This window comes from Pseudophryne corroboree, chromosome 1, assembly GCF_028390025.1.
Source record: "Pseudophryne corroboree isolate aPseCor3 chromosome 1, aPseCor3.hap2, whole genome shotgun sequence".
Taxonomy (NCBI): Eukaryota; Metazoa; Chordata; class Amphibia; order Anura; family Myobatrachidae; genus Pseudophryne; species Pseudophryne corroboree.
In genome coordinates this window covers 745,841,958-745,855,086 of record NC_086444.1, presented here as the reverse complement: position 1 = coordinate 745,855,086, position 13,129 = coordinate 745,841,958, and the positions used below count along the sequence as shown (strand labels likewise).

The following is a 13,129-nucleotide window of genomic DNA, read 5'->3' as shown; positions in this document are numbered from 1 at the left end:
GTCTTACAGTGTTGTGACCATAGCTATGGAGATGTTTGTATGTTATACTTATGTTTCTGTGAGTCTCCTAGGAGGTGTTAACAGGCGTTTTTGAAAAATAAAAATAAACCCAGTACACTGGCACTGCAGAGTTATTAATTAATCCTCTCAGGGAAATAAGCCAATCAATAGCACAAATACATACCTTAATAAATGTTTTATTAAGTATAAATGACACAAATATTAAAGTAAAACACTGACTTACAGCTTTGTGTACTCTGGTGGCTGACCAAGTTCATTCTGAGGACGGGATGTAGTCAATATCCCGGCGGTCAGTATACCGATGCCGGGATCCCGACCGCCAGGAATGCCGGCAGCGGCGCGAGGGCTGGGTGTCCACGGCCCTAAGACCTTCATACATCAGCGATGGATTGGGGTAATGGCCCAATCCCCTGATGGTTGAGTCGGGTGTTCAGGATTTTTAAACATGTTTAAAAATCCAGATTCCCTGATCGGAAAGGGTCAGGATTGGCAAATTGGGCATGGTTAATTTCACAGATTTCCCAAAGGATCGATTGCTGCCAAACTGCGTTTCCAGCAGGGTCGAGGAATTGCCCCATAGATGTAGGAGGCCTTTATAAGCTACTCCAATGAATTTGCCAAATTTACCTGACTGAGAAGGAGGGAACTGGGAGAAGGACGATGTTCGTTCTCTTTTCGGTGGAGGGCAGTAACTCCCATCCTCTCTGTCAGAATCTAAGCAGGGAATGAACAGATATCAATATTGTGCAGCAATTTACCTGGAAAAACCTTAAGTCGCATAATTGCCAAGATTCTCATTACCTTCTCCTAGCTCTGGACTAGATCCATCTGCAGACCTCTGCAACAGAAGAAAATAGCATTTGGAAGATCGATGGTTAAGGACACTGGTGTATAGGAAGGTATCCTGTCTATAGATCTACGCTAAAAAGGTCTACAGTCAATAGGCCGACCACTAATGGAAGACATTTAAAAAGGTTGACACAAGTTGGGTGGGGGGTTTTTGCATTTTTTTTAAACTTTTTCATACTTTACCATCCATGTGGACTACAAATAAGATTTTACTCACCGGTAAATCTATTTCTCGTAGTCCGTAGTGGATGCTGGGGACTCCGTAAGGACCATGGGGAATAGACGGGCTCCACAGGAGACTGGGCACTCTAAAGAAAGATTTAGTACTACCTGGTGTGCACTGGCTCCTCCCTCTATGCCCCTCCTCCAGACCTCAGTTAAGGAAACTGTGCCCGGAAGAGCTGACATTACAAGGAAAGGATTTTGGAATCCATGGTAAGACTCATACCAGCCACACCAATCACACCGTATAACTCGTGATAAACTTACCCAGTTAACAGTATGAACAACAAACAAGCATCACTCAACTGATGCCACATAACATAACCCTTTAGTAAGCAATAACTATATACACGTATTGCAGAAAATCCGCACTTGGGACGGGCGCCCAGCATCCACTACGGACTACGAGAAATAGATTTACCGGTGAGTAAAATCTTATTTTCTCTAACGTCCTAGTGGATGCTGGGGACTCCGTAAGGACCATAGGGATTATACCAAAGCTCCCAAACGGGCGGGAGAGTGCGGATGACTCTGCAGCACCGAATGGGCAAACTCAAGGTCCTCCTCAGCCAGGGTATCAAACTTGTAGAACTTTGCAAATGTGTTTGAACCCGACCAAGTAGCAGCTCGGCAAAGCTGTAATGCGGAGACCCCTCGGGCAGCCGCCCAAGAAGAGCCTACCTTTCTTGTGGAATGGGCTTTCACTGATTTTGGATGCGGCAATCCAGCCGCAGAATGAGCCTGCTGAATCGTGCCACAGATCCAGCGAGCAATAGTTTGCTTTGAAGCAGGAGCACCCAGCTTGTTGGATGCATACAGGACAAACAGCGAGTCAGTCTTCCTGACTCCAGTCGTTCTGGTCACATAAATCTTCAAAGCCCGGACTACGTCAAGCAACTTGGAATCTTCCAAGTTACAAGTAGCCGCAGGCACCACAATAGGTTGGTTCAAATGAAAGGATGACACCACCTTTGGCAAAAATTGCGGACGAGTCCGCAATTCTGCCCTATCCATATGGAAAACCAGATAGGGGCTTTTACATGACAAAGCCGCCAATTCTGACACACGCCTAGCCGAAGCTAAGGCCAACAGCATGACCACTTTCCACGTGAGATACTTTAGCTCCACGGTCTTAAGTGGCTCACACCAGTGGGATTTCAGGAAACTCAACACCACGTTAAGATCCCAAGGTGCCACTGGTGGCACAAAAGGGGGCTGAATATGCAGCACTCCCTTAACAAACGTCTGAACCTCAGGCAGTGAAGCCAGTTTTTTTTTGGAAGAAAATGGATAGGGCCGAAATCTGGACCTTTATGGACCCTAATTTTAGGCCCATAGTCACTCCTGACTGTAGGAAGTGCAGGAATCAACCCAGCTGGAATTCCTCTGTAGGGGCCTTCCTGGCCTCACACCAAGCGACATATTTTCGCCATATACGGTGATAATGCTTTGCTGTCACGTCCTTCCTAGCCTTTATCAGCGTAGGAATAACTTCATCCGGAATGTCTATTTCCGCTAGGATCCGGCGTTCAACCGCCACGCCGTCAAACGCAGCCGCGGTAAGTCTTGGAACAGATAGGGCCCTTGTTGTAACAGGTCCTGTCTGAGAGGCAGAGGCCATGGGTCCTCTGTGAGCATTTCTTGCAATTCGGGTACCAAGACCTTCTTGGCCAATCCGGAACAATGAGTATTGTTCTCACTCCTCTTTTTCTTACAATTCTCAGCACCTTTGGTATGAGAGGAAGAGGAGGAAACACATAGACCGACTGGAACACCCACGGTGTTACTAGTGCGTCCACAGCTATCGCCTGAGGGTCCCTTGACCTGGCGCAATACCTTTTTAGCTTTTTGTTGAGACGGGACGCCATCATGTCCACCTGTGGCAGTTCCCATCGATTTGCAATCTGCGTGAAGACTTCTTGATGAAGTCCCCACTCTCCCGGGTGGAGGTCGTGCCTGCTAAGGAAGTCTGCTTCCCAGTTGTCCACTCCCGGAATGAACACTGCTGACAGTGCTAGTACGTGATTCTCCGCCCAACGAAGAATCCTGGTGGCTTCTGCCATTGCCACCCCGCTTCTTGTGCCGCCCTGGCGGTTTACATGGTCCACTGCAGTGATGTTGTCTGACTGAATCAGCACTGGTTGATTTCGAAGCAGAGGCTCCGCTTGACTCAGGGCGTTGTATATGGCCCTTAGTTCCAAGATATTTATGTGCAGACAAGTCTCCTGACTTGACCACAGCCCCTGGAAGTTTCTTCCTTGAGTGACTGCCCCCCATCCTCGGAGGCTTGCATCCGTGGTCACCAGGACCCAGTCCTGTATGCCGAACCTGCGGCCCTCGAGGAGGTGAGCACTTTGCAGCCACCACAGAAGAGACACCCTGGCCCTGGGGGACAGGGTGATCAGCCGATGCATCTGAAGATGCGATCCGGACCACTTGTCCAACAGATCCCACTGAAAGATCCTCGCATGGAACCTGCCGAAGGGAATGGCTTCGTATGACGCCACCATCTTTCCCAGGACTCGCGTGCAGTGATGCACCGATACCTGTTTTGGTTTTAGGAGGCCTCTGACCAGAGTCACGAGCTCCTGAGCCTTCTCCTCCGGGAGAAACACCTTTTTCTGGTTTGTGTCCAGAATCATGCCCAGGAAGGGCAGACGCGTCGTAGGAATCAGCTGCGACTTTGGAATATTCAGAATCCAGCCGTGCTGTAGCAACACTTCCTGAGAGAGTGCTACGCTGATCAGCAACCGCTCCCTGGACCTCACCTTTATGAGGAGATCGTCCAAGTATGGGATAATTGTAACCCCTTGCTTCCGAAGGAGCACCATCATTTCCGCCACCTTCTTAGATAAGCGCGTCAACGCTTTGTCTACCCTAGGGGAGGATTCCCAGCGTAACCTATCCGTTGGCGGGAAAGGATACGCCATAAGTAATCTTTTGGAAATCAGTACTTTCCTATCAGGGGAATCCCACGCTTTTTCACATAACTCATTTAATTCATGTGAAGGGGGAAGTGTCACTTCTTGCTTTTTCTCCCCAAACATATAAACCCTCTTGTCAGGGACAGGGTTTTCCTCCGATATGTGCAATACATCCTTCATTGCTATAATCATGTATCGGATGGCTTTAGTCATTTTAGGCTGCAACTTTGCCTCATCGTCATCGACACTGGAGTCAGAATCCGTGTCGACATCTGTGTCAACCAACTGGGATAGTGGGCGCTTTTGAGACCCTGACGGCCTCTGAGCTGTAGAATCAGACACGGGTTGAGACCCTGACTGATTATCCAACCTTTTATGCAAGGAGCTTACGTTATTCATTTAACACCTTCCACATATCCATCCAATCAGGTGTCGGCGCCGTCGGCAGCGACACCACATTCACTTGCACTTGTTCTGCCCCCACGTAACCGTCCTCGTCAAACATGTCGACACAAACGTACCGACACACAGGGAATGCTCTAATTGAGGACAGGACCCCACAAGGCTTTTTGGGGAGACAGAGAGAGAGTATGCCAGCACACACCCCAGCGCTATATAACCCAGGGATTACACAGTAATTTAGTGTTTACCCAGTAGCTGCTGTTTATGATAATTTGCGCCTAAATTTATGTGTGCCCCCCCCCCCCCCCCCTCTCTAATTACCCTTTTTCTACCTTGATACTGCAGGGGAAAGCCTGGGGAGCTTCCTCTCAGCGAAGTTGTGAAGAGAAAATGGCGCCGGTTAGTGCTGAGGAAGAAGGCCCCGCCCCCTCAGCGGCGGGCTTCTGTCCCGGGTCTGTGTAATAAAATGGCGGGGGCTCGTACATATATACAGTGCCCAGCTGTATATATGTGTCTTTTTGCCAAGAGGTATCCTAATTGCTGCTCAGGGCGCCCCCCCCCCCCCCCTGCGCCCTGCACCCTACAGTGACCGGAGTGTGTGGGTAGTGTGGGCGCAATGGCGCACAGCTGCAGTGCTGTGCGCTACCTCATGTGAAGACAGGAGTCTTCTGCCGCCGATTTCGATGTCTTCTTGCTTCTGCCGGCTTCTGACTTCTGGCTCTGCGAGGGGGACGGCGGCGCGGCTCCGGGAACGGACGACCAAGGTTAAGATCCTGTGTTCGAACCCTCTGGAGCTAATGGTGTCCAGTAGCCTAAGAAGCGCAACCTAGCCGCAGTTAGTAGGTTTGCTTCTCTCCCCTCAGTCCCACGTAGCAGAGAGTCTGTTGCCAGCAGAAGCTCTCTGAAAATAAAAAAACTAACTAAAATACTTTCTTATTAGCAAGCTCAGGAGAGCTCACTAAAAGCACCCAGCTCTGGCCGGGCACAGATTCTAACTGAGGTCTGGAGGAGGGGCATAGAGGGAGGAGCCAGTGCACACCAGGTAGTACTAAATCTTTCTTTAGAGTGCCCAGTCTCCTGCGGAGCCCATCTATTCCCCATGGTCCTTACGGAGTCCCCAGCATCCACTACGGACTACGAGAAATAGATTTACCGGTAAGTAAAATCTTATTTTTTTAATACCATCAGAAATCAACCAGTCCATGTCACCTGGTTTCATCCTATCCTTAACTACAGTAAAATCTTTACTTCACAATCCCTCCCTCTCCAGGCTAGCAGTGATTTACCTCTATTCCAGTGGTTTCCAAACTTTTTTGGATGACTCTGCAGCACCGAATGAGCAAACTCTAGGTCCTCCTCAGCCAGGGTATCAAACTTGTAGACTCTTACAAAAATGTTTTAACCCGACCAAGGAACAGCTCGGCAAAGTTGTAAAGCCGAGACCCCTCGGGCAGCCGCCCAAGAAGAGCCCACTTTTCTCGTGGAATGGGCTTTTACAGAATTAGGGTGCGGCAGTCCAGCCGCAGAATGTGCAAGTTGAATCGTTCTACAGATCCAGCGAGCAATCGTCTGCTTAGAAGCAGGAGCACCCAGCTTGTTGGGTGCATACAGGAGCAATAGCGAGTCAGTTTTCCTGACTCCAGCTGTCCTGGAAACATATACTTTTCAGGGCCCTGACTACATCCAGTAACTTGGAATCCTCCAAGTCCCAAGTAGCCGCAGGCACCACAATAGGTTGGTTCACATTAAAAAATTATACCACCTTAGGAAGGAATTGGGAACGAGTCCTCAATTCCGCCTTATCCATATAAAATACAGATAAGGGCTTTTGTATGACAAAGCCGCCAATTCTGATAAACGCCTGGCCGACGCCAAGGCCCACAGAATGACCACCTTCCACGTGAGGTATTATAGCTCCACGGATTTAAGTGGCTCAACCAAATGCGACTTCAGGAAATCCAACACCACGTTGAGATCCCACGGTGCCACTGGAGGCACAAACGGGGGCTGACTATGCAGCACTCCCTTAACAAAAGTCTGAACTTCAGGCAGTGAAGCCAGTTCAATTTTGGAAGAAAATCGATAGAGCCGAAATCTGGACCTTAATGGAACCCAATTTTAGGCCCATAGTCACCTCTGACTGTAGGAAGTGCAGAAATCGACCTAGCTGAAATTTCTCCTTTGGGGCCTTCCTGGCCTCACAGTACGCAACATATTTCCGCCATATGCGGCGATAATGGTTTGCGTTCACTTCTATCCTAGCTTCAAATAGCGTAGGGATAACTTCCTCCGGAATTCCCTTTTCCTTCAGGATCCGGCGTTCAACCGCCATGCCGTCAACGCAGCCGCGGTACGTCTTGGAACAGACAGGCCCCCTGCTGCAGCAGGTCCTGTCTGAGCGGCAGAGGCCATGGGTCCTCTGAGATCATTTCTTGGAGTTCTGGTTACCAAGCTCTTCTTGGCCAACCCGGAACAATGAGTATAGTTCTTACTCCTCTCCTTCTTATTATTCTCATTACCCTGGGTAAGAGAGGCAGAGAAGGGAACACATACACCGACTGGTACACCCACGGTGTTACCAGAGCGTCCACAGCTATCGCCTGAGGGTCCTTGACCTGGCGCAATATCTTTGTAACTTTTAGTTGAGGCGGGACGCCATCATGTCCACCTGTGGCCTTTCCCAACGGTGTACAATCATTTGGAAGACTTCTGGATGAAGTCCCCACTCTCCCGGGTGGAGGTTTCTTAGTTGTCCACTCCGGGAATGAACACTGCTGACAGTGCTAACACATGATTTTCCGCCCATCGGAGAATCCTTGTGGCTTCTGCCATCGCCATCCTGCTTCTTGTGCCGCCCTGTCGGTTTACATGAGCGACCGCCGTGATGTTGTCTGACTGGATCAGCACCGGCCGGTGTTGAAGCAGGGGTCTAGCCTGACTTAGGGCATTGTAAATGGCCCTCAGTTCAAGAATATTTATGTGTAGGGAAGTCTCCTGACTTTTCCATAGCCTTGGAAGTTCCTTCCCTGTGTGACTGCCCCCCAGCCTCGAAGGCTGGCATCCGTGGTCACCAGGACCCAGTCCTGTATGCCGAATCTGCGGCCCCCTAGAAGATGAGCACTCTGCAGCCACCACAACAGCGACACCCTGACCCTTGGAGACAGGGTTATCCGCCGATGCATCTGAAGATGCGACCCGGACCACTTGTCCAACAGATCCCACTGGAAAATCCTTGCATGGGACCTGGCGAATGGAATTTCTTCGTAAGAAGCTACCATCTTTCCCAGGGCTCGCGTGCATTGATGCACCGACACCTGTATACGTATTAGGAGGTCTCTGTCTAGAGACAACAACTCCTTGGACTTCTCCTCCGAGAGAAACCCTTTTTATCCTGTTCTGTGTCCAGAACCATACCCAGGAACAGTAGACGCGTCGTAGGAACTAGCTGCGACTTTGGAATATTCAGAATCCAGCCGTGCTGTTGCAGCACTTCCCGAGATAGTGCTACTCCGACGAACAACTGCTCCCTGGACCTCGCCTTTATAAGGAGATCGTCCAAGTACGGGATAATTATTTCGGCCATTACCTTGGTAAATACCTCGGTGCCGGGGACAGACCAACGGCAACGTCTGGAATTAGTAATGACAATCCTGTACCACAATATTGAGGTACTTCTGGTGAAGAGGGTAAATAGGGACATGCAGGTAATCATCCTTGATGTCCAGTGATACCATGAAATTCTCCAGGCTTGCAATAATTGCCCTGAGCGATTCCATTTTGAACTTGAACCTTCGTATATAAGTGTTCAAGGCTTTCAATTTTAGAATGGGTCTCACCGAACCGTCTGGTTTCGGTACCACAACATTTTGGAATAGTAACCCCGGCCTTGTTGAAGGAGGGGTACCTTGCTTTCACCTGCTGGAAGTACAGCTTGTGAATTGCCGCCAGTACTACCTTTCTCCGAGGGCAGCTGGCAAGGCTGATGTGAGGTAACGGCGAGGGGGAGTCGCCTCGAACTCCAGCCTGTATCCCTGTGATACTATTTGCAGAACCTAGAGATCCACCTGTGGGCAAGCCCACTGGTCCCTGAAGTTCCCGAGACGCGCCCCTACCGCACCTGTCTCCACCTGTGGAGCCCCAGCGTCATGCGGTGGACTCAGAGGAAGCGGGGGAAGATTTTTGATTCTGGGAACTGGCTGCTGGTGCAGCTTTTTTCCTTCTTCCCTTGTCTCTGTGCAGAAAGGAAGCGCCTTTGACCCGCTTGCTTTTCTGAAGCCGAAAGGACTGTACCTGAAAATACGGTGCTTTCTTAGGCTGTGAGGAAACCTGAGGTAAAAAATTTTCTTCCCAGCTGTTGCTGTGGATACGAGGTCCCAGAGACCATCCCCAAACAATTCCTCACCCTTATAAGGCAGAATCTCCATGTGCCTTTTACAGGCAGCATCACCTGTCCACTGCCGGATTTCTAATACCCTCCTGGCAGAATGGACATTGCATTAATTCTGGATGCCAGCCGGCAAATATCCCTCTGTGCATCCTTTATATATAAGACAACGTCTTAAATATGCTCAATGTTAGCAAAATATTATCCCTGTCTTAGCGTATTAATATTATCTGACAGGGTATCAGACCACGCTGCAGCAGCCCTATTTATGCTGAGGCAATTGCAGGTCTCAGTATATAACCTGAGTGTGTAAATACAGACTTCAGGATCGCCTACTGCTTTTTATCAGCAGGTTCCTTCAAGGTGGCCGTATCCTAAGACGGCAGTGCCACCTTTTGACAAACGTGTGAGCGCCTTATCCACCCTAAGGGATATCTCCCAACGTGACCTATCCTCTGGCGGGAAAGGGTACGCCATCAGTAACTTTTTAGAAATTACCAGTTTCTTATCGGGGGAAACCACGCTACTTTACACACTTCATTCATTCATCTGATGGGGGAACAAAACACTGGCTGCTTTTTCTCCCCAAAAATAAAACCCCTTTTATGTGGTACTTGGGTTCATGTCAGAAAATGCGTAACACATTTTTCATTGCCGAGATCATGTAACGGATGTTCCTAGTGGATTGTGTATATGTCTCAACCACGTCGCCACTGGAGTCAGACTCCGTGTCGACATCTGTGTCTGCCATCTGAGGTAACGGGCGTTTTTTTGAGCCCCTGATGGCCTTTGAGACGCCTGGGCAGCAAGGGCTGAGAAGCCGGCTGTCCCACAGCTGTTACGTCATCCAGCCTTTTATGTAAGGAGTTGACACTGTCGGTTAATACCTTCCACCTATCCATCCACTCTGGTGTCGGCCCCACAGGGGGCGACATCCCATTTATCGGCCTCTGCTCCGCCTCCACGTAACCTTCCTCATCCAACATGTCGACACAGCCGTACCGACACACCGCACACACACAGGGAATGCTCTGACTGAGGACAGGACCCCACAAAGTCCTTTGGGGAGACAGAGAGAGAGTATGCCAGCACACACCAGAGCGCTATATAATGCAGGGATTAACACTATAACTGAGTGATTTTTCCCCAAATAGCTGCTTGTATACATATATTGCGCCTAAATTTAGTGCCCCCCCTCTCTTTTTAACCCTTTGAGCCTGAAAACTACAGGGGAGAGCCTGGGGAGCTGTCTTCCAGCTGCACTGTGAAGAGAAAATGGCGCCAGTGTGCTGAGGGAGAAGCCCCACCCCTTTTTCAACTGACTTTCTCCCGCTTTTTCTGGAATACTGGCAGGGGTAATTTTAGATCTATATAGCCTCTAGGACTATATATGATGTAGATTTGCCAGCCAAGGTGTCATATATTGCCCTCAGGGCGCCCCCCCCCCAATGCCCTGCACCCATCAGTGACAGGAGTGTGAGGTGTACATGAGGAGCAATGGCGCACAGCTGCAGTGCTGTGCGCTACCTTGGTGAAGACCGAAGTCTTCTGCCGCCGATTTTCCGGACTCTTCATGCTTCTGGCTCTGTAAGGGGGACGGCGGCGCGGCTCCGGGAACGAACACCAAGGTCGGGTCCTGCGGTCGATCCCTCTGGTGTCCAGTAGCCTAAGAAGCCCAAACTACCACCTGTTAGGTAGGTTCGCTTCTTCTCCCCTTAGTCCCTCGCTGCAGTGAGTCTGTTGCCAGCAGATCTCACTGTAAAATAAAAAACCTAAATATACTTTCTTTCTAGGAGCTCAGGAGAGCCCCTAGTGTGCATCCAGCTCAGCCGGGCACAAGAATCTAACTGAGGTCTGGAGGAGGGTCTTAGTGGGAGGAGCCAGTGCACACCAGGTAGTCCTAAAGCTTTCTTTAGTTGTGCCCAGTCTCCTGCGGAGCCGCTAATCCCCATGGTCCTTACGGAGTCCCAGCATCCACTTAGGACGTCAGAGAAATAGAATTACCGGTGAGTAAATTCTTATTTTCTCTGACGTCCTAGTGGATGCTGGGTACTCCGTAAGGACCATGGGGATTATACCAAAGCTCCCAAACGGGCGGGAGAGTGCGGATGACTCTGCAGCACCGCATGAGCAAACTCAAGGTCCTCCTCAGCCAGGGTATCAAACTTGTAGAATTTTGCAAACGTGTTTGACCCTGACCAGGTAGCAGCTCGGCAAAGTTGTAATGCCGAGACCCCTTGGGCAGCCGCCCAAGAAGAGCCCCCTTCCTCGTGGAATGGGCTTTTACTGATTTATGATGCGGCAGTCCAGCCGCAGAATGTGCAAGTTGAATCGTGGAGCAGATCCAGCGAGCAATAGTCTTCTTAGAAGCAGGAGCACCCAGCTTGTTGGGTGCATGAAGGATAACAGCGAGTCAGTATTTTTGACTCTAGCCGTCCTGGAAACATAAATTTTCAGGGCCCGGACTACATCCAGCAACTTGGAGGCCTCCAAGTCCCGAGTAGCCGCAAGGCACCACAAAAGGTTGGTTCAAATGAAACGCTGATACCACCTTAGGGAGAAATTGGGGACGAATCCTCAATTCTGCCCTGTCCCTATGGAAGATCAGATAAGGGCTTTCACATTACAAAGCCGCCAGTTCTGACACACGCCTAGCCGAAGCCAAGGCCAAATATATATGACCACTTTCCACGTGAGATACTTCAACTCCACGTTCTGAAGTGGCTCAAAACAATGTGATTTTAGGAAATCCAACACTACGTTGAGATCCCAAGGTGCCACTGGAGGCACAAAAGGGGGCTGAATATGCAGCACTCCCTTAACAACGTCTGAACTTCAGGCAGCGTCTTTCCTAGCCTTTAACAGCGTAGGAATCACTTCATCTGGAACGCCCTTTTCCGTTAGGATCCTGCGTATAACCGCCAAGCCTTCAAACGCAGCCGCGGTAAGTCTTGGAACAGACAGGGCCACTGCAGTAACAGGTCCGTCTGAGAGACAGAGGCCATGGGTCCTCCGAAATCATTTCTTGTAGTTCTGGGTACCAAGTTCTTCTTGGCCAATCCGGAACTACGAGTATAGTTCTTACTCCTCTCTTACTTACTATCCTCAGTACCATGGGTATGAGAGGAAGAGGAGGGAACACATAAACCTACTGGTACACCCACGGTGTCACTAGTGCGTCCACAGCTATCGCCTGAGGGTCTCTTGACCTGGCGCAATACTTTTTTAGCTTTTTGTTGAGGCGGGATGCCATCATGTCCACCTGTGGCCGTTCCCAACGGTTCACAATCTGCGTGAAGACTTCTGGATGAAGTCCCCACTCTCCCGGGTGGAGGTCGTGCCTGCTGAGGAAGTCTGCTTCCTAGTTTTCCACACCCGGAATGAACACTGCTGACAGTGTTATCACGTGATACTCCACCCATCGGAGAATCCTTGTGGCTTCTGCCAACGCCATCCTGCTTCTTGTGCCGCCTTGATGGTTTACATGGGCGACAGCCGTGGTGTTGTCTGACTGAATCAGCACCGGCTGGTTATGAAGCAGGGGTTCTGCTTGCCTTAGGGCATTGTAAATGGCCCTTAGGTCCAGAATATTTATCCTTGGAAATTTCTTCCCTGAGTGACTGCTCCCCAACCTCGGAGGCTTGCATCCGCGGTCACCAGGACCCAGTCCTGAATGCCGAATCTGCGGCCCTCGAGAAGATGGTCACTCTGCAGCCACCACAGCAAAGACACCCTGGCCCTCGGGGACAGGGTGATCAGCTGATGCATCTGAAGATGCGATCCTCACTTGTCTAACAGGTCCCACTGAAAGTTCCTTGCATGGAACCTGCCGAAGGGAATTGCTTCGTAAGAAGCTACCATCTTTTCCAGGACTCGCGTGCAATGATGCACCGACACCTGTTTTGGTTTTAGGAGGTCTCTGACCAGAGATGACAACTCCTTGGCCTTCAGAAACATGCCCAATATCAGCAGACGCGTCATAGGAACCAGCTGCGACTTTGGGATACACTCTGAACTGGCAAAACCGCTATCTTTGATCTTTGAGGATTCAGTTATATCAGGTATGGTTCCCAAAGACTGGCGTATAGCGGAAGTAGTGCCTATATTCAAAAAGGGAATAAAGCTGAACCAGGTAATTATAGACCAGTTAGTCTTACATCTATAGTGGGGAAAGTATTGGAAGGTATTCTAAGAGATAGTATTCAGAAATTCCTTGAAACCAATAAGGTCATTAAAAGGAATCAACATGGGTTTATGAAGGACAGATCCTGTCAAACCAACTTACTTGGCTTTTATGAAACAGTAAGCGCAAACCTAGATCAGGGTA

At 49.8% G+C, this 13,129-nt stretch overlaps 1 protein-coding gene across 3 annotated transcripts in view; it reads right to left on the bottom strand.

Moving 5' to 3' along the window:
• RANBP3 (RAN binding protein 3) overlaps positions 1–13,129 on the bottom strand; it is a 263,031-nt gene that overhangs the window by 180,500 nt on the left and 69,402 nt on the right. For all 3 annotated transcript variants that reach the window (XM_063916564.1, XM_063916545.1, XM_063916549.1), the window contains exons 3-4: positions 823–859; positions 649–735 (exon numbers count right to left, since the gene is read on the bottom strand). In XM_063916564.1, coding sequence (XP_063772634.1) covers positions 649–735; positions 823–859 — 124 coding nt within the window. The remainder of the gene's footprint in view (positions 1–648; positions 736–822; positions 860–13,129) is intronic.